At 40.8% G+C, this 27,331-nt stretch overlaps 1 protein-coding gene across 1 annotated transcript in view; it reads left to right on the top strand.

Annotated features, from left to right (window-relative positions):
• Positions 1-27,331, top strand: part of NOL10 (nucleolar protein 10) — an 84,701-nt gene that overhangs the window by 13,785 nt on the left and 43,585 nt on the right. Inside the window, exons 8-13 of the mRNA XM_082642555.1 lie at positions 461-521; positions 2,221-2,306; positions 6,861-6,939; positions 8,177-8,326; positions 10,825-10,891; positions 13,421-13,473. Of these exons, the coding sequence (XP_082498681.1) occupies positions 461-521; positions 2,221-2,306; positions 6,861-6,939; positions 8,177-8,326; positions 10,825-10,891; positions 13,421-13,473 (496 nt within the window). The remainder of the gene's footprint in view (positions 1-460; positions 522-2,220; positions 2,307-6,860; positions 6,940-8,176; positions 8,327-10,824; positions 10,892-13,420; positions 13,474-27,331) is intronic.

Raw genomic sequence — 27,331 nt, 5'->3', positions numbered from 1 at the left:
GGTACGCGGGCCTCTCACTGTTGTGGCCTCTCCCGTTGCGGAGCACAGGCTCCGGACGCGCAGGCCCAGCGGCCACGACTCACGGGCCCAGCCGCTCCGCGGCATGTGGGATCCTCCCGGACCAGGGCACGAACCCGTGTTCCCTGCATTGGCAGGCGGACTCTCAACCACTGCGCCACCAGGGAAGCCCTGGAATAGTGTTTTTGAAGAAAGCCCTTCCTTGTCTCGTTCCTGGCAGATAGAGTGTCACCCTGGGGTCTGAAACTGCGGGGACTGTGTACAGTGCACTGGCCCCTTTGATGGGTGCTTCGCATATGCAGATGAGCGAGAGAATCTGCCGCCACCTTATGCACAGCATTGGGTTTACTGTTTGTTTAGAAAGTTTATTGAGTGTCTGTCATCCCCGCGCCCTGCAAAAGTAGATGCTAAAACTCTCTCCCTTATCACTTTACTATTTTAGGGAGAATAATGTTTGTGACGTAAATTCAGTGCATGGCTTATTTGCCACAGGAACAATAGAGGTAAGCATACGTTGACTTTAGTTTTTAGAACATTTGCTCTATATTTGATAATGAATGGAGTTTTATTTAAAGACAGCATTGCTTGGTTCCTAAGAGCAGGGTGCTAATGAAGCCACAGGCCACTGATTTGCTTTTCGTATGGACTGTGCGTCACGTTCCACAGAGATACAGCTGTATCTCTGTATTGCTGCACACTGTGCCCCTTGTGCATTGATTTGGTCTGCGAGGGCCGTCATTGTCGGGGGTGAGACTTGAAGTTGCTGCTGGATTGCCAGCTCCAGTATGATGGCCACTCTTGTTCTTAACAGGAGGCAGTCCCAGATCTCTGCTGCTTGTCAGTTTTATGACTGACTTTCCCTGAGGCTTGTTTTTGTCATCAGTGAAATGGAGATGATAATACTTACCTTGGCAACTGTATAGAGGTGCTGTGCTGGTGAGAATCACATGAAAGAACCTATTTGAAAACATTATAAACTGGAAAGATATATAGGGTTGTGATTTGGACATCCTCTGTAGTAGCATTCAATAAATGCACAACATTTTCATTTTAAACTACAGCACCTTTGAATCAGTGTCCTTCATGCTTACCAGAAGTTTTTCTAGATTTGCGTTTTTTAATTACAATATTGTTTAATACTCATAATAAAAAAAAGGTAAAAATGTCAGAAACATATTATTAAAAAAGTACCCTTCTGTGCCTTCCAGTTACCAAATCCTCATACACCCGAGGTAACTCTATAATGGCTTGCAGTATTCTCCTTTTCTTTTTTGTTGTTCTGTGTATGTGCAGGTATGCGTATGTGTTAGTAATATGGTTTTAAAAGTTTTTCACAAAATTGAAATTATACCATGTTTCTTCATTTGCTTTTTTTTTTAATGTAATGGTATATAATGTACGTCTTTATACATTGGTACTTGTAATTACTTATAAAGCTAAAGTAATTTTTTTAAAATTAATTAGTCAATTTATTTTTGGCTGCATTGGGTCTTTGTTGCTGCGTGCGGGCTTTCTCTAGTTGTGGCGAGCAGGGGCTACTCTTTGTCGCGGTGCGCAGGCTTCTCATTTCAGTGGCTTCTCTTGTTGTGAAGCACGGGCTCTAGGCACATGGGCTTCAGTAGTTGTGGCTCATGGGCTCTAGAGCGCAGGCTCAGTAGTTGTGGCGTATGGGCTTGGTTGTTCCGCGGCATGTGGGATCTTCCCAGACCAGGGCTCGAACCCGTGTCTCCTGCATTGGCAGGCAGATTCTTAATCACTGCGCCACCAGGGAAGTCCTAATTTTTTTATTATATGTTGGATTTTGATTTCTTCTGTGATAGTTATTGTAGTACATATATTAAACATTTATCATTGATACAGTAATATTTACAAATTTATATTTTCCCAGTTATACCAAAATGTCTTTCATAACTCCTCTCCCTTCTACCACACCAACCAAATCAAGGTCCATTCAAGGATCATGCATCACATTTTGCACTTGTTTTTCTTAACCATCCTTCTTTTCTTCTTTTAAATTATAAAAGAAATGCAGCTAATGATAAAACATTTAACAGTACTAAAAAGGGTATAGGTAAAAAGTTTGAAAAAGTTAAATTCTTATTCTCCACGAGATAATCAGTGTTAATGAGGCTTTTTTTTTTTTTTTTGGTATTTGTCTAAAAACTTTCTAGTATTTAAAATGACTGTGTTTTATTTGTTTAGGGCCGAGTGGAGTGCTGGGACCCGAGGACGCGTGGCAGAGTTGGCCTGTTAGATTGCGCCTTAAGTAGCGTCACAGCTGATTCAGAGTAAGTGGGAGTGAAGTCGCAGTTTAAATACTCATCAGCTTCTGATTTAAACAAACGTATCAACACTAAATTAAAATCAGTTGCTAAAGGATGACACTCTTAAAACATGTTTATCTGAGGTTGTGGTTTTGTGATTGTTTTATGTAGAAATCCTCTCCTGTGAAAGCTCACTAAGTGGGGAAGCCAGATGGAATTCCTTGTTTATATAGTTGCCGTGGAATTTTGTTAAAATAAATACACTGCAGGAATTTGTATTTCCCATTCTGTAGGATATGGCAGTGGAACCAGGAGTCCACCACTCCATTTAACAAACAAAAATATGTGCTTTGAATTCTAAGGTAGAGGGAAGCAATGTTTTTGATATTTTCTTGTTCCTATTTGGCCATTCCTACGCTTAAAATAATTGGAAAAGTAAATCATAGTTGGGGGATGAAAACCTCTAAAGCTTGAATTAAGTAATACCTATAAGCCCCCTGTCCTTTTCCCACTCACAAGAGTACTTACTGTTACACTGCTTGGTACATATGTTTTCAGACTTTTTTTTTTTTTTTGGCCTTGACGCATGGCTTGCGGGATCTTACTGCACCAACCAGGGATCGAACCCAGACCCCCGGCAGTGAAAGTTCCGAGTCCTAACCACTGGACCGCCAGGGAATTCCCTTCAGACATTTTTCTGTGCTCATATTAACACATGCACATTATCACTCTCTTTGTCAGATCCTTGACATGGGATTAGTTGCTGTAATCAGCTCGGGAATGCCCTTTCTCTGGGGTCTTGTTATTCATGGAAATGTCATTTTACTTTGTCTTTTCAGTTGATCAGACATTTATCTACAGTCATGTCACATAGGAGGTGGAGTGTTAGATGGGTGGGCTAAGAGAGACTAACTCTAAATTTATTGTAGAATTTTGTGTGATTTGCATTTTTCTGGGGGAGAGAAGAAATATAGTTCTTTCTTTTGAAAAAAATCAGCTTTGTAAAAAAGCATTTTTGACCTAGAAAAAAAAGCTAAGAATCACTGAATGGAAAGATGTCTGTTTCTAATGTATATATTTTTCACTCTGTCATAAGTAAAGAAAAAATTTTTTTCATCTTTTAATTATGACATTGAAAGTGAGTATAGGAAATTTTTTTCCTGAGTATTGTTACTGAGTTTTATTAAAGTAATACTAATGAATAACTTCATTAGTCATGGTATGGAGTATAGTGTATTAAACAATCTAAAAATGGAAAACTCATGCTACATTTGATTTTTCGTTTTGTTTTGGAATTACTTAGACATTTTTATTGTGAAATGTACACATACAGAAAAACTCATTAAACATTAATGTGCAGATTACTGAATTATGAGTCTCTACATTTGTTAATAGAACAAAGCAATGGAAATGCTTATTAGTATTCATCAAATAGGTATGAAAGAAAATGAATCAGAAACTTGTTTATTTTTAGAAAGTAGAAAATCAGGTTTAAGTGAAAGGTATTTACTCACTCTATAGGAAACAAAGAGGTTAATTTTCTCTTACCCTTAAGCATTAACTTGTGTTTGAATTAGAATAAAGAGACTTGTGTACAAACTCTGTCATTAATTGTTTCATCTTGAAAAGTCATTTAAGAAAACAGGCCAGCAGGAGTTATTTGCAGTATGTCTTAAGGTTATTTCTACTTTAATGACTACAATAGAAGTACCATTATACAAAATTTAAGGAAGGGATGTTAAAAAATAATCTTAACAGTGGTCTCTAGAAACATGGGAATATTTTTTCTTTTTTTAATAGAATATTGATTCACAAACATTTTTGGTGGCCTCTTTTGTCCTTAGGGGTGAGGCATTTTTCAGCTGTCATGATGGAGGTTATTTTATTTATTAAAATTTTTTTTTATTTTGTAAAGATGATTTGTACTTAATGTAAGAAGATACTAAGCAGTTTCAAAAATGCACAGAAGAAAGTAAAAATGACTCCTGCATGTATACAGGCAGGTTGAATTTAAGTAATAGACCACTCTTGGTTCGTGAAGGATGCTTGTAGTTTTTCACTAGTACATGTCTATTTACAGTTTTATGATTATTTCCTGAGGGAAAATATCAAGAGCTTGAACAGTATACATGTTCTTAAGGCTTTTGGTGCCCATTGCTAAATTGCCTGACAGAAAAGGTAACATCAATTTAAAGGTCTACCTACATGTACAGAGTGCACATTCTCCCACCTCCATAGCCCAAGGTGTTAATCCCATTATGATAATACTAAGATGTCAGAAAGAGCCCAGGATATCAAATCAAAATACAGCTTGGTAGAAATAATAGCTAACAGTACTTTCTATTTGCCAAGTAGTGTTCTAAGTTCTCTACATATATTAACTTATTTAATAAAACAACAACAGTCTTTGATGCAGGTACTGTTTTGTATTTATTTTACAGATGAGGAAGTGTTGACCAATAGCCTACGTAAGCCTTTAAGAATTATGTGGCAGAAGCATATTTATTTCTAGGGAAAGATGTTCCAAATATGCTGTTAAGTGGAAAAGCAAATCATACAGTTCCCTATAGAATTTTATCACATTTTCATAAGAAAAACAATGAACTTATGTGTACAGTCATAGGGACGAAATCTGGATATGTTACAAAGTGTTAAAAGTAGCTCTGCCTGCTGATTCAGCTTCAGGTGATTTTATTTATTAATTTTTTTTATGCTTAGCTTTATTTTTTTTCCTACACAAACATTATAAGCCGTCACCTCTGTTATTTGACATAGGTAGAGTTCTGGGAGGTGGAGCCAATACAGTCAGAGAAAGAAATACATGTTAAATTTTGGCTGGCTGAGGACAGGCTTTTGTTCTTTGCAGGTGATGTGATTGTCTGCCTAGGAAACCCAGTAGAACTAACTGAAAAACTATAAACACTAATATGAGAGTTAAGTAAATTGGTTACAAAATAAATGTACAAAATCAGTGGCGTTGATGTTTATCAGCAATATCCAGTTAGAAAGATACAATGAAAAGCAGTTCTCATTTATAACAAAATAATTTATAACAAAAAATTGTAAAATACTGAGGGATAAGCTTAATAAGTGACTATCTGAAGAAAGGGACAAAATTTTATTAAGAAACAAAAAAGTTTGAATAGGGCTTCCCTGGTGGCACAGTGGTTAAGAATCCGCCTACCAATGCAGAGGACATGGGTTCGAGCCCTGTTCCAGGAAGATCCCACATGCAGCAGAGCAACTCAGCCCGTGCACCACAACTACTGAGCCTGCGCTCTAGAGCCTGCGAGCCACAACTTCTGAGCCCGTGAGCCACAACTACTGAAGCCCACGCGCCTAGAACGCGTGCTCCACAAGAGAAGCCACTGCAGTGAGAAGCCTGCGCACTGCAATGAAGAGTAGCCCCCACTAGCCGCAACTAGAGAAAGCCCGCGTGCAACAACGGAGACCCAATACGGCCAAAAATAAATTAATTAAATAAATTTTTAAAAAAAGAAATACAAAAAAAAAGAGTTTGAATAAATGAGGAAAAATAATGTCACCGCACTGAGAAATGATTCCAGCATTCATTTTGAAGAGTAAATGACTGAAAGTGATGCAGACGAGACCTCCAGGTTCCCATGGATGCTTCAGTGTAGTTGCAGGCTGAGGCTTTAGGTGGCATAAGAGACCTGAGGATGCCAAGAGTCAGCAGCCTGGACTGAAGGTCCTGGTCCAAGGTCGTGGAGACAATAGGTATTGAAATCAGGACTGTGACCCGCTTCTGACTCATCATCTAGGACCCTTTCCCCCTCAGAGCGTTATTCTTGGTTACTGAGTGAGACGCATACTCCAGATTCAGAGCCATAAACATCCATCATTTTGTTACGTTTACAGGTTCTGGGTCCCCGTTTGGGGACTAGTCTTTATTTTAGCTTGACATCACTAACTTTAAAAATGAAAATGGGGGGCTTCCCTGGTGGCGCAGTGGTTGAGAGTCTGCCTGCTGATGCAGGGGACTTGGGTTCGTGCCCTGGTCCGGGAAGATCCCACATGCCGCGGAGCGGCTGGGCCCGTGAGCCATGGCCGCTGGGCCTGCACGTCCGGAGCCTGTGCTCCGCAGCGGGAGAGGCCACAACAGTGAGAGGCCCGCGTACTGCAAAAAATGAATAAATTAAAAAAAAATGAAAATGGGTATACCCATGCCTGAATATAAAACTGTTTTCTCTTAAGCAAAAAAGGGCATGTTTCTGTAAATACCTTATCCTGGCTTAAACAAAATGAGAGATATTGTCATACTGATCTTTTTCCATTGGTTTTATATTTTCAGAAACTTTTTTTGCTTGTAGCTAGTTTGAAAATATTTCTTACATTTTTAAAGAGCATAATCTACAGATTTTTAAAGGTAGATTACATTTATAAGTAAAGGTTATTTTTCATTTTGATTAAGAAAGTTTGGCTACAGTTACCTTTTAAACAGAAGACTAAGAAATGTGATTGTCCCCATTAGAATTGAAGTGAAGATTAATAATGAATTTGTTACTTGGAAGGAGATTTGGCCATATATGCACGAAACACAAATGTTTTGCCTTTCAGGATAAACAGTTTACCAACGATCTCTGCTTTGAAATTTAATGGTGCCTTGACCATGGCAGTTGGAACATCCACGGGGCAGGTAAATATGTTTAAGTTGGAAACCTCACACTTAAGTTACTACTTCAGGGGCGTGTATGTCCCATGGGAAACATCCACATGTCTGCTCACTGTGGGAACAGAAAATGAAGCATTATTGTTTTGGCCAGAGTGGAGAGGGTACTCAGAATGCTGTGTCCCTTCGGTACCTTTAGAAATTCTGGTTCTGGCCTGATTGGTTGGTGTGAGAGGCTCTCGAGCTGAAGCTGCAGTGGGGTGTGCCTCAGGTGTCCTGACTGTGGTTTAGAAGAGCATTTTCTAGAGAGTGTGGAGTAGAGTTCCGTGGTCATACAAGTTTGGAATTCTCCAGATTTCTACTCTTTGAGGTTTATAGTGCATTTAAATATATACTGAAAGCTCGGAGAATTCCTGTAGACAAAAAACGCGTTGAGTAAGTATTTCCAAAATGTATTTGCCCAAGGAACCTTTTTTTTCACCCAGCACTATCACCCACATACGGTGCAGTGAGTGGTCAGTGGGACATACCTCAGCAAACGCTAGTCTGAGGAGTACAAATGAAATAGCTTCAGGGATTTAATTTCATCTTTTCTCTCTTTCCTTCAAGGCAGAGCCCACACACTTGTAAGTCTGTTCTGACCTCAGCACAGGTGTGAGCCCTGCTTCCAGTAGAGTTACTGCCTCTCATCTGTCACCTAGGACTAAGATCCAGCTTCACCAGGCCCCTTGCCTATCAAGACAGGGCTCAGGAGAGACCCCCCCTCCCCCCGAAAGTCATAACCCTGCCACCGCCATCTGTCTGGAATCCACCAGGACTGTCTTCATTATGCTTCTTTTTTTTTTTTTTTTTTTTTAAATTCATTATGCTTCTTGTTCTTGTTTCTGTCAGCCACTGTGACAGTGCCTGGTACACAGTAGGCCCTCAGTGTATATATATTTGTTGAATTCATAAATGACACAAATTCTTGTGGACTTTCCTTTTGGTTCCTTCCTAAATATAGCTAAGTAGTTCTCAATCTTAGTGTGCCTAAAAACTACTCTCAGGGTTGAATTCATAAAACCATATACTGGAAGGGTAATTTAAGAGATTTTTCTGGACTATTTTTGCCGGCCTACTTTAGAATCTTTGTACCCTGAGTGAGGGGTGTTCATTGTGGTGATAAAAAAGGTAATGAAGCAAATGGCAGCCATTATTCTAAGTTTTAAAAGTTTCAAGATAAAATATTTAGTTCGTTTAAACAGAAATAACTTTTGTTTTTTAGGTTTTGTTGTATGATCTTCGGTCTGATAAGCCACTGCTAGTTAAGGATCACCAGTATGGGCTGCCCATTAAATCAGTTCATTTCCAGGATTCATTAGATTTGATTTTGTCTGCTGACTCTCGAATTATCAAAATGTGGAATAAGAACTCAGTATGTATTTTTTGTTGTTAACATTACTTACTTATTTGCCTATTTTCCATGTAATGTTTCTTTTCTTTCTGTTGCCTTTTTTGAGCAATGTGCGTTCTTGAGAAAGAAATATCAATACTAAACATCCGTTTGGGCACTTCATTGGAAGTCAGTTACTTCGGGATAGATAATATTCATATTCAGAGTAGTCAAGATTGTTTTCTTCTGTTGAGAAGTTTTCCTCATTTGCTAGAACGGGCATGCATTTTTACATGTTCAGTTAGGTAGAGAGTAAATCACTGTTTTAAAAAAAGATTGATCCATGAGAAACCCCCTAGATTTTGAGGCTGTCTTGCAACCTTAGGAAGGTTTTTATGAGCTACTACTAATCTTTCCATATCAGTATTATACATCTCAATTTCATACCCTTTCCCCATGTCAAACAATTGGATTTTAGATATGATACCTTTACAATAATTTCTTATAGTGTTTTTCTTAAAAACAGTATTTTCTTCAGAATATTTGATGTTCTCTGCCCTTCTGAGTGTCATTTAAAAGGTAACAAAACCCTGTGTTGCTGGTTTTATTCTGCTTTCTGCTTTTGTTTTTTCATTTTAAAACCTAAGTATTTTGAGAGAGTAGTAAAAGATTAGTTCATCAACTGGGAAAAAATTCATTCAGTGTAGCAGTTGCTTTTAAGAGTCTTTGCGTTTATTAATTTCAAACTTAGCATCTTTAGTCAAAAAGTGTTACTTCAAAAAAAAATTTCATTTTTGAGATGAAGTGGGTGGAGGGCCCAGCAGCCTCAGCATTAGTTACCAGAGGGCAAATGTCAGTCTTTCCTGTGAGGGCTGCCCGAGTTTAGGGCAGAGATGCTACCAGCAGCTCTGTCATGGTTCAGCTACTGATCAGAATCCCTGCCTGCTTGGACCATTACTTTTGTTTTTCATTTTCATTTTGTCAACTCTCAAAGTATTGACCTTACTTAGCTCCCTTTCTTTTTCTCTCTGGCTCTGCTGTGGAGGTTCAGAGTTATCCTTGGGGTGTGTCCTGTCTCTCAAGCCCTGTTACCTTTGCAGCTCCTGAGACTCTGTTAGGGAGAAGAGGAAGGGCTTCCGACTTTTCTCAATTCCTGGAAGAATTACCCTGACGATTGCCCGGGAACCGACTGTGCTGCTTTGAGTTGGAGGGTTTTGAGGGCTTTCTTAGGAAGATACGTGGTGTCTTAGGCTGGAATTTTCTCTGCCCTTTTCTGATAATCCAAAATAGTTTACTTTGAAACAGTTATTTCTTTTTAATACTCCAAATGCAGACATTTCATTTTTGAAGGGTCATGTAGCATACTGGTAAAGTAGAAGTTTTCCTTGACCTGGCTTCCATCCTACCTAATGGTAAACTTACCAATTTGGATGCATCCTCCCGGGCCCTGTAACTGCTGCATAGTTTTCCCCAACATGGATTTCTGTGAACTGTGGCCCCTTTTCTTTTTTGTTCCATGCTATTATTATTCCCATTTCACCTTCCTTTTTCCTTCCCTCTTTCCATTTGTTGTTCCAGTGGGCACTTGAGACGAAAGGGAGGTAGCTGTGTGAGTTCCATTGTCTGTCTTGAATTAGAACCTGGCTGCTGTTTTTCACTGAGTGCAAAATTAGTTTTTTAACTACTGCCCCCACTTTGCCATGGAGCCTCTAATAATGGGTTAATAAATGCAAGAGCTGGCAGACATTTTCAGCAGCAGTTCTTGAAATCACGTTGTAGTTGCTACAGTAAGTTTTATTTTGGCGTTGTTGCAATGACTAAATACGTCTTCTTGACCAACACCCAAGTTACTTGGTTCTGCTTGACTTGCTTTCCTTGTTTATCTTTCTCATCACCTTTTTCCACTCCCACCTACTTACTTTCTGTCTCTTTTCTTTTAACTTCTTTTAATTTTTAAAACTATAGTATATTTCCCCCCACATTAAAAAAATTTTTACGCTTTGCTGTGTCATAGCTAACACTTTATGTATTTATAGGATTTCGTTTTGTAAGTTACTTTACATTCATCATCTTACTTGATCCCCCTCAAGCCCTCGTGACGCAGGTGTGGCAGATACCATCCTCATGCTGCCTTGTTGACCGTCTCTTCATCTTTGGTTTCTTTGAGGACAAGTTTACCTAGGGTGTGTTTCCCAGGTTATGAGAATTTTTTAAAGTTGATGTACAACTTTATTTTAGACTTTACCCTTTCCTGTTTAGACATTATCTTTAAAAGTTTGTACTTATTTTCCCAAGAAAGTCACCTCTCCCCCTGAGCCTCAGTTTCTTCCTCTCTAAAATGAGAGGGTTTGATAAATTGATAAAACAAATTGTCAGATTTTTTTGTACTTAAATTCTGTGACTTCAGTTAGGTGATTTTATTTTTTCACATCAGCAGAGTGTAGTGGAGTTATGTCTCCAGGTTATTCTCTATATATCACATTGCCAAAAGTTGTCTTCCTTTAACTATTTTAATAATTCCTTTTTGCTTACTCTTTTAGGGAAAAATATTTACTTCCTTGGAGCCAGAACATGACATTAATGATGTTTGCCTCTATCCCAACTCAGGTATGCAGTATGTAGCAATGGGCCATTCTGCGAGATGAATCTAGGTTATGCTTTATAGGGTTTTAAACTCATTTTATTTCTTAAGACAGGGTTTGGCTTGGTGGGGACAATTCTTGGATATTGTATTTACTAGAAAAAATTAAGAGCAGGAAGTGGCATGGATGATTGCGAAAATGATCCTCTCAGTGACTTAGTCCTCAGCCAGCCTAGCTCTTAGTAGAAACTGGTAGCAGTCCGTAGGTCGGTGGCAGGTGAGGTGCTATTTAGTGTGCGCTTTAGCTGTTTTATGTGGTTGGTAATCGTGTGTAGGGATTTGGAGGAGGCTGGAGCTCCCTGATGATGATACACAGGCTCATAAAGCCACGGGTTTCGTATATTCTGTGTTGCAGGCTGTTCAGTAAATTACCTGGCAGATTTCAAGATTTAACAATCCCTTCAAGGCAAATCTGTGAAGAACTCTGGAAAATGAGAACACTTCCCACTCTCAAGCAGGGTTGTATTCTGAGGACGGATGTACACAGATAATTTTGACGGAGGGATACAAGGCAAAGCAGGAAGAGTTCTGTTATGTATGTACAGATGGCAGGAGAGGGAGAGAGATATTAGCAGAAGCAATGAGAGGAGAACGTAGAGGAGATCTTTGTCTGCATTGAGCCTGGGGTGCTGGGTGGAGTTGGGAGGTGAGGTCATCCCCACGAGGGGACAGTGTAAGAGGGGCAGGAAGGATGGGCGGGGGCACAGCACGGTGCACGGAGGAGCTCTGGGAGGAATGGGGTGGGAAGCAGGTGGTGCCCGGGTGGTGCGGACCCAGGAGTGACCTGCTGAGTGGCTGGTGCTGTTTGTGGTCAGGACCTACTCAGACCCTGCTTCCAGAGGTGGTTCTGTCCACCAGGAAAAAGGTAGATCAGTTTTTTTTTTTTTTTTTTTTTTTTTTTTTTTTTTTGCTGTACGCGGGCCTCTCACTGCTGTGGCCTCTCCCGTTGCGGAGCACAGGCTCCGGACACACAGGCTCCGCGGCCATGGCTCGCGGGCCCAGCCGCTCCGCGGCATGTGGGATCTTCCGGGATCGGGGCACGAACCCGTGTCCCCTGCATCGGCAGGCGGACTCTCAACCACTGCGCCACCAGGGAAGCCCGGTAGATCAGTTTTGAACTAAGATGAGTAGGAAGTGATGCTCGGAGCCGAGATTGGGAGCACAGGAGAGAGAGCAAATTTGGAGAGAAAGATTATGTTTTCTTCTTTGAGCCTTTGAATATGAGGAGGCAGGGGGCAGTGGCAGTGTCTGGCAGAGGGTCTCCAGCCTGGCCACCCCTAGGATCGCCTGGGAGCGTCTTAGAAGTACGGCTTGCTTGGCCCTACACACATCAGGGGTACTGACTCGGCGTCTGGGGGAGAGCCCCGAAATGAGTTACTTTTCACATGCTTCTCAAGTGGCTGTGAAGCCCCACCCTGATCCACAGCCTCACCCTGGGAGCCACGTCCCGTGCACAGTGAATAGTGTGGTCTCGAGAAAAGTAGGTCTGCAGACGCTAAATTCTTTATTTTTTTAATTGATTGATTAATTAATTAATTAATTAATTTTTGGCTGTGTTGGGTCTTCGTTGCTGCGCACGGGCTTTCTCTAGTTGCAGCGAGCGGAGGCTACTCTTCGTTGTGGTGTGTGGGTTTCTCATTGCGGTGGCTTCTCTTGTTGCAGAGCACGGGCTCTAGGCACAGGGGCTTCAGTAGTTGCAGCACGTGGGCTCAGTAGTTGGGGCACGGGGGCACTAGAGCGCGCAGGCTTCAGGAGTTGCGGCGCATGGGTTCAGTAGTTGCAATGCGCAAGCTCTAGGGTGCGTGGGCTTAGTTGCTCCGCAGCATGTGGGATCTTCCCGGACCAGGGCTCGAACCCGTGTCCCCTGCATTGGCAGGTGGATTCTTAACCACTGCGCCACCAGGGAAGTCCCAGGCTGTTAGATTCTGTATGGGTCTTTTCTAGTGTAGCTACGCATAGCATTCCCTGTAAGCCATTTTGTTTTCTATTAAGGTGTAAAGTTTAATTCAAACATTAGGAACTACTTTGCTGTGCCATTTGGTGGGAAATACTTTACCTTGGTTCTTTGGTTCCTGATTAACAGAGAGAAACCTTTCTTCTTGACTTCCTTATTATTATTATAATAAATGGTGCATCAGAACTACATTTTATCTATGTGTCTGAAGCTTAAAATTTTCCCCCTTAAAAATGATGGCGAACTTTGTATAGACCTGAGCACTTCATGGTGGGAACTGCTCAGTCACTTAGCTAGTACAGACAGCCTAAGTGTTTTGCAGATGGGGAAGCTGGTCTTTCTGATACTTAAGGTGCCCCGTCTGGGAGGGTCAGGGACCACAGGCCACAAGCTGACTCCGAGGGTGCCTGGCTGCCGGTCTGGCTCTTCGCCGTGTTCGCCGTGTTCTGAGCACCTCACCCATTTCAAAACGTAAAACAAGTAGAAAAGGGAGCTTTTCTTTTCCCCATGTGTTTACCTTTTTCATTGTGTTTATTTTTAGGAATGCTTCTTACTGCCAATGAAACCCCCAAGATGGGCATCTATTACATTCCGGTAAGTGATACAGAAAGGAGTTATGATAAAAATAGGACAAGAAAAGATACTGTATTTTTAAGCTGGCTGTGTCGAGGGACTTTGGGTCTGCATGTGGCTGTGTAAATTAGACACAGTGGCTCACTTGTCAATTCCCTGTGCTTCCTGGAACCGGTAGAATAATGCTTAACCATTGTTTATGGGAAACTGCTTAATATCCCATTAAAATAGTAGAAATTCGTCTTTATTCTTCAGATCTACATTTGTTTTTTGTTTCAAAGCGTTCCAGAATCTTAAACTTTCACCTGTTAGTGATGGGGAGATCTAATCCTCTAAAATAAAAGTCTGGTTCTCTTCCAGTCATCTCTTTGTAGTTTGTGTCTTTTAAAAATGAGTTTATATAAAAGAAATTATCTTAGATTACCATGATCAGTGATGACATGCAGTTTGCAATCTTGTGCCGTTTTTTCTTCCTTAAAGAATTCTTCTGTTACGTTTGCCAGAAGCTTCCCTACCTTTACCTAAACAGAAAAGCATATAGTACAAAGTTGGCATTAGATTACGGTTAGCAAACATCTCCTTCTCTGAGATTTGGGGAGGAGCATGAGGGGTGTTGAAGATCAGATCTTTAGGGCGGTGAACTCTCTGTAATCCCTGTTAGCCTCCAGTTATGAAAGTTCTTTATATTGATGATGGTTTTTTGAAATAGCTCAACCATGTGTGTATTTCAAAAAAAAAAAGTACTCTGTTGATGTTGCCTTCCTGTGGTTTCAGGAACCTGATATGTTGTTGAAAGCACTTTGAGTTGTTTCTTTTGATTGATAGTGAAATGAAGACTATTCAAACAGCAGCTTTTCCGTTTTCCTAAATTGTCATTTGTTCCTTTTCTCCCCGGAGTCTCACAGATACTGCTTCCATATTCCTGTTAGTTTATATATCTTTATCTTCATCTGATCAATAAGTGATTGTATCAGCTGTGTGGCAGGCACAGTGCTGTAGGTTGGCAGTGTAACAGTGTAGAGGGTACTGCCCCTCTCTTCAAGGAGTTCATTATCAGGGAATAAAACAAGAGAGTAGACAATTTCCAGTCAGTGTGAAGAATGCTATAACAGAAGTAAGGAACCCATCATGGGGCTGGAAACTGGTGGGAAATGTGGAGGATACTCGGAGAAACCTTCCCAGAGGAATTGATTTCCAGGGAGAGACCAGAAGGCTGGTTCTGTCTCCTGGATGAAGAGGGTGTGGTGCAGAATGGGAGAAGGATCTTGGAAGTAAAGGGAGCATTGTGTGCTAAGATCAGGGAGAAGATAACACACGTGGCCGAGCATTAGCGCTTGAGGACTGGCAGTAGCTCAGGCTGAAAAGGTGCTCCGCAGCCAGGCTCTGATGGTCTTGTAGGCCAGGTGTGCCAGTGCAGGGCAGGCACTCCTGGAAAAGTTGTAAGCGGGAGAGTGCTATGGTCAGATTTGCATTGTTGAAGGATTATTTTGGCTGCCATCAGGAGAATGGATTAGGTAGGGATCCAGTCCGGAAGCAGCAAGAACAGGCTGCAGCAGTCCACAGGAGAGATCATGGTCCCTGTGTTACCTTGGCCAGGCCTCCCTTTTTAGTAGTTGGAGCTTTGGGGGTCCTGGGGTAATTTGAAAGAAGTCTGATCTAGTGGGCAGTGATTTCAGGGTTTGTTACCCATGCATAGCCAGGTGATGTGTCCGGAGGTGTCCACTGATGAAGACTGGTGTCGATCACGAGAAGAGCCTTCCCTTGGTCCAGTGTTAATAGTCTTCTCACAGCGTCAGCCCCTGTGGGAACGTCAGGAGAGGCAGAATAAATCAGCTTGCCCCTCCCTTTACTTCTCCTGGTGGAGGTCTCTTTCCGTCTTCCTCTCAGGAGTGCTTACTGTGTTTTGATCGTCAGCAGCTGCTTATAAGGCATCGATGTCTTGAATGGAAGAGCCCTTCCTCCCGTCAGAAGTGTGTAGAATCCACCAGAATCTGAGATAGAGCGTGGAGGCCGCATTGGGGGTCTGCTCAACTGGTGAGCAGCCATGGGCTGAGAGGCCCTTGGTGTGGAGCCGGGGAGGGCAGTTCCGAGTACTTCTGCGGGAAGGCTGTCTTACCGGCTTGTGCTAAGGTGGTGGCAGTGGGGGCAGAATTGGAAAGATTGTCCAGGTTGTAAGACAGGCTTGGTCATTGGTTGGACGTGAGGAGGAAAGGAGAGGAAGGAACCAAAGGTGACGGCTGCTTTCTGCTTGGTGAACATGCAGATGAGGAGGTCCCTCCCTGAATCCAGGAGGAGAAAGGGGGTGATAGACTCTTAGAACTGGAGGAAACCCTTATTCCCTTCTGCTTCTCTGGGTCTGTTTCTCACAGTGGGCTTTTTTGTTCCAAGTTCTGGGAACTTTCATTTGCACGTGTGAGAGGGGCTAGATGCTGGCCAGGTGGTGAGAAACTGCTTTCTTGACAAACGTTAGCTTATCTTGTAAGGTCTTTGTAGTTTCAACTCTGTAGCTCAGATTTAACTTGAGCGCTGTGAGAAAGCATCCAGAGGCTGCCCCCAGGTGACCGCACGTGCGGACAGTGAGAGCAGGGTTGTTCTTGCGCAGCTAAGCATTGTGCTGCAGCTGGTAGGTAGGTGTTCCTTCCTGACCTGCCTTTCTGCCCTGTGGCCTCGCACGGAGTGAGGTTTTCGAGAGCCGCTTGTCTCTACTTGGAACCTGTTCTTTGTGACACTCCTTCAAAGCAGAGAGAGCCCAGGGGTCTGAAAGCCTGCCATCTTTCATAAGATTTTATCAAACTCGCCAAGCTGATATTTGGCAGAAAGGTTTATTTGAGGCCTAAAGAAACAGAGAAGTGTGGGTTTAGTACATACTTCACGCCAAATATGGGAGGTTGGGACTGGGATTTGTATCAACATCTTATAAACCAGGTATGAAAACTCTTTTTCCCTGCTTTGGGGCTGTGCTAAAAATGAAGACAGCTTAATGTTCTTTTAGCTTATTAATTTTTGCCTTTCTACCTGATACCATCTTTCTTGAATACTTGGAAGTCTTTTTAGATTAAATGCAAATACTGATTTATATACTCTCTGCTACTTACCTATCCCAATAGCTAACTAGTCTTTTATGACCAAATGGATTTTCTCCAGCCCTTTCCCCATTTTCTCAGTACTCTCTTTTTTTTTTCCCTCTCGGAGACCAGGATCTGTTATTTTGTTTGTTTGTTTTTTAAATTCCAGGGCCTAATTCAGCTGCAGCTTTCAGGACTAATGCCAGAAATAGTCTTTCAAGTTGGGTTTCCTCTGAAATGTCATGTAATCGTAGGTTAGTTCTTCATAATTAACACCTTTGGCAACTGTATAGACTCCAGAGGGAATCCAGGTCCTGTGGCACCCAGCCCCAAACCTGCCAGTGTGCTGCGTACTGTTTCTGTTGGAAATGCTCCTTGGGCTCCAAGCCCCCGTGGGTCAGTGAGCTCCAGAGACCACTCATGACGGGATAGTTGATGGCTTGCGTGTTTGATAATGTGTATGGATGCGTAAACTTGGGAAAAAGAGAATTATTATTTGTTTAGGAAGTTACTTGAATTAGAAGAATAAAAGTCAGTTGATTAAGGATGTATGGTTTGGGTTTTTTTTTTTTTTTCCTGAACATGTGAATTTAAGCCACTATAATGATTATATGCAATGTCACTGAACCCATCTTTCAGTATTGGCAGTTAGGTGTTTTATTTTAAAACATTTGGGGAAAAAAATACTTGTTTTATTTATTTATTTATTTATTTAGTTATTTTTGGCTGTGTTGGGTCTTCGTTTCTGCATGAGGGCTTTCTCTAGTTGTGGCGAGCGGGGACCACTCTTCATCACGGTGCGCGGGCCTCTCACTGTCGCGGCCTCTCTTGTTGCGGAGCACAGGCTCCAGACGTGCAGGCTCAGTAGTTGTGGCTCACGGGCCTAGTTGCTCCGCGGCATGTGGGGTCTTCCCAGACTAGGGCTCGAACCCGTGTCCCCTGCGTTGGCAGGCAGATTCTCAAGCACTGCGCCACCAGGGAAGCCCGAAATCCTTGTTTTTATTGAGATGTTTTTATTCTTTATAAAGCATCAAAAAACTGTATTAAATATTTTAACATTTACTATTTAATTTAAAATTATATTTTAAATTTGGAAAGTACTTTTGGAGCCAGAGTACCTGCAAATAGGGCAGAGTTAAAAACATAAAGGGTTATATTTAACTTGCACCGGTGCTTCTGTTTCTTTTAAGAAAATAGCACTTGAACTTACCCAGCATAACGCAGGAAACCTCCGGAACTCTATCTTTGCAGAGAGAGGTGACCACACATTAAGAAGCATAAAATCTCAAGAACGCTTGCTTCACTTAGTTGTAACACACACACACATATCCTCCCAAAGGCATGTAAAGCCAAAGGAAGTGCAAAAAATATTAGTGAAGTTTAGTCAAATTTTGTGACATGTAATAAAAGATTCAGTCTAGTGAATGTCTTTAAGTCTCTTCACTTCAGTGAGTTATCACTCACCAACCCAAAAGGTCTTCAGAAGAGCCATGGCCTCCAGATACCATAGCTGGGTTCGCTTGCTCCTGTTCAGAGGGATTTAGTCTGATTTAGATCAAACACCTGTGCTTCAGCCCTCCAGGAGACAAGAGGTCAGCGAGTGCCGCCTGGTTTGGGGGTGGTCAGAGGGGTGCTTTTGAAATACATTTGTAATGTTTGGAAGTCAGTTTTAGAGAAGTGCGATGAAAAATTTTGTAGTAGATATATGGATATTTGCATTTGGGCAGATTTTGTTGTTGTTGCTCAGTAAACAGTTAAAAATGGGTATCTTAACCTTTTCACTGGTGTTTTTTTCTCTATGGGCTTTTGTGACTGAAACAAAGAAATTTAGATATGAACAATTTTGACTGTTCTGTCTGTGGTGAATTGAACTTGTTAGTCTACTTCTAAACTCAGCCACTATATTAGATTATCCATTATCGAGGTATTTCTGTGGCCTCCCTCAGAGATGGCCTCTTTTTTCAAGGCCAGTATTTCAAATATTACTGCTTGGGTATGTTTTGGCATAATTTTCCAGAAGGCTTAAGAACATAGTTATATAGTGCTTTCTAACAATTATTCCTTACCTTCACCATAGATAACATTTTTATCAGCTGTTCAAATTGTAAATAAGTTATTTTAGCTTAACATTAGATTTGACAGTGTCTTACAGATATTTTATGTCTCCTTTTTATATAGCTATTATCTTCTCCATTTTAATTTTAAAGTTTAGGGTTAGAGACTTGGTCTTCTTTTTTTTTTTTTTTTTTTTTTTTGCAGTACGCGGGCCTCTCACTGTTGTGGCCTCTCCCGTTGCGGAGCACAGGCTCCGGACGCACAGGCTCAGCGGCCGTGGCTCACGGGCCCAGCCGCTCCACGGCATGTGGGATCTTCCCGGACCGGGGCACGAACCTGTGTCCCCTGCATCAGCAGGCGGACTCTCAACCACTGCGCCACCAGGGAAGCCCTTCTTCTTTTTTTTTTTTAATGTTTATTAATTTAATTTATTTATTTTGATTGCACAGGGTCTTAGTTGCGGCACACAAGATCTTTAGTTGTGGCATGTTGCCTTCTTAGTTGCAGCATGCGAACTCTTGGTTGCGGCACGCATGCGGGATCTAATTCCCCGACCAGGGATTCAACCCCGACCCCCTGCACTGGGAGTGTGGAGCCTTACCCACTGGACCACCAGGGAAGTCCCTTAGGTCTTCTTTTTGTCTGATGATCACATCACACACCGGGGGGCAAAATGAATGACAAGTTTGTCCCACAGTCTCTAGAAACAACGCAAACAGCAGAGAGAATTTTGGCCAACAGAGAAGGTTCTGCTTTTCCTGGAGAGTTGGACGCGCTTTCTCCTTTAAAGTACATCTCATATGCAGATCGCTTAACTTTATCTCTAGTTAACGTTGGACACAGTTGACCAGGCTGTGCCTAGCTTCTAGAACACCACATTCTCTTGGTTCTCCTCCCATCGCCCAGTTGGCCCTTCCAGTTGGTCTTCTTTGGTGGCTTCTCCTGCTGGCATGGCCCAGTGCTTGGGCCTCAGCTCTCTCCCCTTGACCCAAATGTTAGTGAGCCCTGGGGCTTAGTGCTTGTCTCTTTGTTTATTCTCCCCCAGGGAGCTCATCTGTCCCTAGGCTCTGTAAGGCACCTGCGTGCTGCTGACTTCCAAACTTCTGTCTCCAGCCTTTTCTTCCTCTCGGAGCTGCAGAGTTACATATCCACTGGGCTACTGGGCTTCTCCACCTGGACGTCTACTTGGTGTACTGTATTAAGGTGCCTGCAGCAGAAGTCTTGATCCCAGCTCTTCACCCGCCCCACCCCTGCCTGTCTCCTGTTCCAGCAGAGGCACCGTTGTCTCCTCAGTTTCTAGGCCCAGAGCGCAGGCACCACTGTGTTTCCTCCCCCTCTCTTCACGCCTCCTCGTCCAGTCCATCTGAATGTCACATCAACTCTTTTTCCAACATTGGTTCAAATCCAGCCATTTTTCAGTACTTCCGCTCCTACCACTCATCTGGATTACCTTAGTGGCCTCTTAACTGATCTTTCTTCTTTTACTTTTGTCTCTCTTGCATTCTGTTTTCCATATAACAGCCAGGTTGATTTAAAATATAAAAATAAAAATCAGAGTATATCATTCTTCCTAAACCTTCCAAAGGCTTATCATTTTGCATAGCGTAGCATCTTAACTCCTATTGTAACTTAAAATGTCCCACAAACAGGAAAAGACTAAAACACCAGAGTCTCCATTTTCTCTCACCCATTAGAGACTAGATCTCTGTAAGCCATTTATCCATTTACAGGGATCACCAGATGGTTAGAGCATAAGACCAAATCCCCAGTCATTGCTGCCAGCAAGGGGGAATAACTTATAGACCATAAATTAACCAAAACCCAAACACAAAATTAGTAGAGAGGAAAATTAAAGTTAGAAAAACAGAGTTACCGAAGTTCTGTTGCCCCTTTGGATTCATATGGAGCCAAGAAGAAAAGCTGTGCTTGGCTGTGCTTCTCTGGTGATGAAGTTTCCCTGACACCGTCAGGTGAATCCATTGTGCATCTTGGTGAGACCTCTAAAACTGTCAAAGGATAATTTTCAGAAAAATGTGAAGTCATGACTTTCACATAGATATCAAATGAATACGTGTTGAAAATTTCATTTAACTTATTAATTAAATAAGGGAATCAGGCACATGTCATCAAAGGTGAAGTCTAAAATAGCACAGATTTACGTGAAATAAAGTGATACTGAATTGGGAATGTGCAAATAAATACATAGGCCTTTCTGAAGTTATGGAGGGTTATCTGTCCAGGACAGAATGCATTTGCACGACTGTAGACAATGATCTTGCATTGCTGTCAGTTACTTGCAATTTACAGAGTTGTAAAATATATCCCATGGAATCAGAATCAGATAATCTCTAGACCAGGAGTTTGACAAACTAAACACCTAAGCACCAGCTGCCTGTTTTTGTAAATAAAGTTTTACTGGAACACAGTGCACGCATTCATTTATTACGTGTTGTCTATGGCAGCTTTCTGACTAAAAAGGCATAGTTGTGTAGTTACGACAGAAAGACCCTGTGGTCTGCAAGCCCTAAAATCTCTACCTGGTCGTTTAAGGAAAAGTTTGTGGCCCCCACTCTAGAGTATGCGTAGCTTTCCGTTGAACACAAAATCTTCCTATATTTATTTACTTATTTATAAATTTATATAAATAATAAATACATGAATACACTTATAAATAATAAATATATGAATACATTTATAAATAATAAATGTATATCTTTCCTCATTATAATGTAAAACATGGACACAGGGATATTGTTTTGCTCTTTTCCCTGTTATATTCCCAGGACCTAAAGCAGTGTCTACTATACTGTAGACATTGAATTAATATGTGCTGAAGATTAATAAAACAAATACATATGAGAGTAATATGATGACCGTAATTTGAAGAATCTTGGATAACATTTGCATGTTTTGACAATGGCTGGTTTGCAATGATTTTTAGCTGTTATACCAAATTCAAATTTAACATCTGCCCTTTTCTCCTACCATTAGTGAAATTAAAAAGTGGAGAACATGACTCATAAGTGTTAGACATAATTTTTATACAGTAGGGTAAGGATCAGTTCCTTTGCTCTGACAGTATGTTCTGCAGCAGAATCAGAGAATCTTGGGACGATGCAATCATTGTGTTTGGGAATGCTGACAGATTTCTAAAAGAAATGCCTTGTCCAAAAGATTTAATGGTGCTGTTAAGATGAACTCTTTCCTAGAAAAATACAAAAGGAGAATGTGAAAGTAAGGGCATTTAGCTTTTGTTGTACCTTTTTTGAAATGTGTGGAAAAGTTGGCTTCAGGATGGACTTAACGTGTTTTAAAGATTGGAAACAATGCCATTGTTTTTCTTCCTGTGCTTTAGCTGGAGCTGGTGGAAGTCCTGTGCGTGCTGCTCCCTAAGATTTGGCTTTGAATCTGGACCATTGATCTATTTCGATTTGAAGCCAAGGCTGAAGGCATTTATGTTTACTAATTTGATACCAGAGATTCCCCAGATGTGAGATCTCTTCAGACCACTAGTGTACATTGAAATGGCCCTGAATATATTAGTGTCCATGTAGAGTCCTAAAAGTGATGGATCACGTTTTCCTCTAAGATGCTTATTTAAGCAGAGAGCTGTTAGATGTAGTGACAGAAGTCATTTTGTTAGAAATTCCTTTTTTGTTGTTGTTTTGTTTTTTTAGATTTAGAAATTCCTATTTTCTAGTGCCAGTTGCAACATATTCTCTTGGTTTAGGGAGGTAGTACCAGATGCAAAGAAAACTGTCCTCGGGGGAGTTTGCCAACATACAAGGGATGTACAAAACAGAACATAAACTGGACAAATAATTGCTGAAATGGCTTTCCACAATAAAGGGTTTCCAACGTGCTGCGAAGGAACAGGGGAAGCTTTTGAAGTACAGAACACTAGAGCAGGAAGGGAACTTTGAGGTCATCTAGTCTAGCCCCTTAATTTATAGGCGGAATCAAGTCATTTGTTCAAGGTCGAATGACAAGTTGGTCACAGAGCTGGATCTAGAAGGCATTTCTTTTTTTTTTTTTTAAACATCTTTATTGGAGTATAATTGCTTTACAATGGTGTGTTAGTTTCTGCTTTATAACAAAGTGAATCATAGAAGGCATTTCTTCATTCCATATTACTTATGGAAGGAATTTCAAAATTAGTCTGACCTGAGTTTGAATACCAGCTTTGCTACTTGTAAATATGGTGACTTTGAATAAGTTACTTATCTTGTCTCAGCCTTGGTTTCTTGAGCTACAAAGGAAGAATGATGTTGTAAGGCAGCTATGTACAGTAGATATTTAGTCATTTATCATGGTGCTTGGTGCCTGATAGATGTTCAGCGGATTGTTACTGTTAGACTTTTTTTGCAATGAGTAAAATTTGATGGGTCCAGTGTCAAAGACTATTTATATTTAACATTACATGGACATGGGCTTTTATGTAGCTTTTAGGAGGAATGTGATACTGAGCAAAATAAAGATACACTGAAAAGGTTGTGACAGAATCATAGGTGTGAGTGAGGAAAATGACTTCAGAAATATGATTTGAGATTGTTCGGTCAGTTACAGATCATATAAAATAGAGGTTGAGAAAGAACTATTGAATGCCATTGGTTTTGCCGTTAGCTATTGAAACAGAAAGCAGTGATGAAATCTGGTTGCTCAAATTAAAAATCTGATTTTTAAAAGTGAAGTCCATTTCTCCACATTATATAAACAGAGCACACTCTTTATAGAAAACATCAAATAAAGACGAGTAGAAACGTCACTCTTCCATCATCCAAAGGCAAACACATTTTAACATTTGGCTCTATTTTTTCCGTTGTTTTAATCTGAAACGTTGATATGGTTTAACATCTTGCCCTTTTCCCACTTAATTAGTGTTTCCCCAAATTATCATAAGCTCTTGGAGATCATTAAAAAGTGGGTTTTGTGTGTGAATATAAAAATAATATATAGTTTTAAAAAAAGTTTAAATAGATGAAAAAACCAACTATAGTCTCACCAAGTCAGAGGCATTCTTGCTAATATTTCTGTTACATTTTCTTTGCATTTGGGAACATCTTGGTGGCTATTGATTACATTTTCACTTAAATCCTATAATTATGCTCACTTAGCTTACGTAAATTTAAATAGAAGTCTTTCAAGGTGTGGGTGCTGGGGGGCGATGTGGCTCCATCCATCTCACGCTGCAGGCCTATGTCTAGGACTGAATTTAAGCTGGAAGATCGTTTCTCAGCTAACAGAAATCAGCCCTAATTCTCGAAAGCATCCACTGAATGTAGTCGGTCACCTTCTCATCTGTGCATTTAGGAAGGTACTAGTTACGTATCATTCTTGGGAGACTTGAGAAAACAGTCGTTTTCTGCGTTATGTGGTTGAGATGAGGAACGCCATTCAAAAAAGGCTGCTTGAATGTTTTCTTCAAAAGATTTTTGTTCCCAGTACCTCTCATAGCATTGCCACACTGAGTGTGATTCTGGTAATTTAAGGTAAGGGGTTTTGGTATGACAAGGCTCCTGGCTATAGGTCACTGTATCTGGTCCTGGTCCAACACCTGAGGCATAGATGCTCTTTTAGACATACTGAAGGACATCCCGAAGGGATTTTTCAAGTTTGATTACACTTTATTTAGTCTTCGCTGCTTGGCTTTAGAACCTGGTCTCTATGTAAGAGGTTAAACCAATGAAATTCAGAAATTTTCAATGCAATGGACAGAGTAGGAGAAAGGGAAAGATTTAAAAAATATAGTTAATAGCAAGTTCAGAATGAGTGAGATAGGGCTTAGCAGCAGCATTTGTGAAAAAGGGATCCAGGGGTTTTGTTCACCTCTAAATCAAAGGCATAAATTAAGCAGAATGTTGGCAGTGATTCCACAGGTGAGTGGGGGTGGGGAAGGACGAGGGGGTACAATGAAAGGGCCATCGTGGGGCTGTTAACATGAATGTTCATTGAGAAATATTTCACAGATTGAGGATTAGAGAAAGCTCAGAAAGGGTTCAGGAATTGTGTTATCAGGCAGCATCTAGAGAAGGCATGTTTTTAGGATTTAGGAAAAGAATAAGTTCATAAAAGAAAGTCACCCTTTGTGAGGTAAAAAAAAAAAAATGATGGGGCATTAGACTAAGGAAGAAAATTTTCATTATTGAGAGTGTGGGAAGAGCAATCAGAATACAGGAGGGACTGAAGGACTGACCTTTCAGAGCTTCTAAAATGAAGAAAAAGACAAATTTGAATGAAAAACATGATCCATCTTAATTTGAGTTCAAAGATGCGTATTTTTTAGATGTCTTGATTCATAATAATGCAGATGGGACATATGCTTTATTTTGTTCTCTAAAAAAAGCATTTAAAAGATACAGTCAAGCCCATAAGAAAGATCTGGAGGGATAAGACATCTTATGGAAGGTGATAGACCTACTTTTATGGAGAAAAAAATGTGAGGCACTTAAAGTCAGAACAGCAAGTTAGTGGAAAAGTTAGATTCCAAACTCCATGTATTTTCATTACCTTCTTCTAATTAACAAAAAAGGAGAGGGATGAAAAGCAGATGCATTTCTTTTTAGTGAGCTTCCTTTCTAACCCAAGCTCACAGCAGATCTACTGTAACTGAATTTTATCTTATGCATGAAATCGCTTTATAAAGTGTTGCGTTCTGTTTGTAATTTTTCAGTTGTATATTCATAATTGTGAAATGGGAAGTAGGGCATAAATGTCAGGTGGCTAATAAAGTATTCTGATCTAATACAAACAAGTTGTTTGTGTCTTTACAAAGGGGAAATGGGGACTTCCTATTTTAATCTAAACACTTTCAGGCAGTAACATAGTATCTGTGGCATTTTTCTCAACAAAGGAAATCCTCCATTTCCCATCACATTTTATTGGGTCACAAGAATAGCAGACATACAGAAAGCGTTAATGTGTGACACTCAGGAAGTAATTTTCTGAGCATCCTGTCACATTTTCAAAAGTTAATTTCAGTTCCAGTGAGGTAAAAATGAATGTAATTTCCATATGGAAACATTTGACGCACGTATGACATTTATTTTATTATGTTAATATGTTAGATGATATTTATTTCTGCATAAATGTTTACACATCTGGCATGCCCATTTTCTTGAAAGTAAATAACAACTTCCTATTTGGATGCTAGGTTTTCAGTTCTGAATCAAATATTGACCAAAGATCTTATCTCCCAGCCCTGGTGATTACATGCTTACCAGGTTGATCTCTTTACCATTCTTGTTTTGGACAAGATAGAGTTGGAGGTACATCTAGTATTCTTTGGTCCTGTTGGTGTGGTCACCTAGTTGGTGGTGGTAGAATGTAGTGCTCACAACCAGGGACTGATTTTAGTTTCTGAGTTTACCTGACTGCTCGAATCCTCTGGCACTTTCTTTGATTAATATGCCCATTACCTACTATGTTTTTTTGTTGTTGTTGTGTTTTGGGTTTTTTTCCTTAAAAGTAGAAGGCAGGGGCTTCCCTGGTGGTGCAGTGGTTGAGAGTCCGCCTGCCGATGCAGGGGACACAGGTTCGTGCCCCGGTCCGGGAAGATCCCACATGCCGTGGAGCGGCTGGACCCGTGAGCCATGGCCGCGGAGCCTGCGTGTCCGGAGCCTGTGTTCCGCAACGGGAGAGGCCACAGCAGTGAGGGGCCCACGTACCGCAAAAAAAAAACACAAAAAAATTTATTCTGGAAATTTTCAAATATACATAAAAGTAAAGAGAAATATAAAGAGACCCCATCTATCCATCTCCTTGCTTCAGTATCATGTGCTTTCCCCCCATGCTTTTTTGGGGGGTGGTGGTGGGTTTGACTCGTATTATTAGCAGTTTAAATTGCTGTAGAAAGAAGTTGTTGAAAATTGTTAAATGGAAATGAATAATTGACCTGCACATTGGCACAAATCTTTAGTTAGGCTGTGTATTTACCTTCTTGAGGAACAGAACATTATTCTTGGTTGGAAACAAATAATGGGTAAATGATAATAGTGAGACGTATTGAAGTTTAGATCTGTTTATGCTTCTTTCATATTTGCACATGGTTGTATCATTCATTCAGTCATTTATTTGTATGACTATTTTTTTAGAGCAGTTTTCAAAACGTTCACAGCAAAATCACGTGGAAAGTACAGAGTTTCCACATACCCACTCTCTCTCACACACGCCCCCCCCACACAATGTACACCGCCTTCTCCACTGTCAGCATCCTGCACCAGAGGGTACATTTGTTGTAGTCAATGAACTGACATTGACACATCATTATCACCCAAAGTCATTAGGGCTCACCCTTGGAGTTGTCCATTCTGTGGGTTTTGACAAATGTATAATGACGTATCCACCATTATATATCACACAGAATGGTTTCACTGCCCGAAAAATCCTCTGTGCTCCACCTATTACTCCCTCCCTCTTCCCCCAAGCCCCTGCCAACCACTCATCTTTTTACTATCTGTGTGGTTTTGCCTTTTCCAGATGTCACATAGTTGGAATCATACAGTATTTAGCCTTTTTAGATTGGCTTCTTTCACTTAGTAATATGCCTTTAAGATCCCTCCATGTCTTTCTGTGGCTTGATAGCTCATTTCTTTTTATTGCTGAATACTCTTCCATTGTATGGATGTACCATGGTCTGTTTATTCATTCACCTGTTGAACTTGTTGCTTCAGGTTTTGGCAGTTATAAATAAAGATGCTCTAAGCCTTCATGTGCATGTTTTTGTGTGGACATAAGTTTTCAACTCTGTTGGGTAAATAGCA

The sequence above is a fragment of the Mesoplodon mirus genome, assembly GCF_964341445.2.
Source record: "Mesoplodon mirus genome assembly, chromosome: 14".
Lineage (NCBI taxonomy): Eukaryota > Metazoa > Chordata > Mammalia > Artiodactyla > Ziphiidae > Mesoplodon > Mesoplodon mirus.
This window is presented reverse-complemented; position numbering and strand designations above follow the sequence as displayed.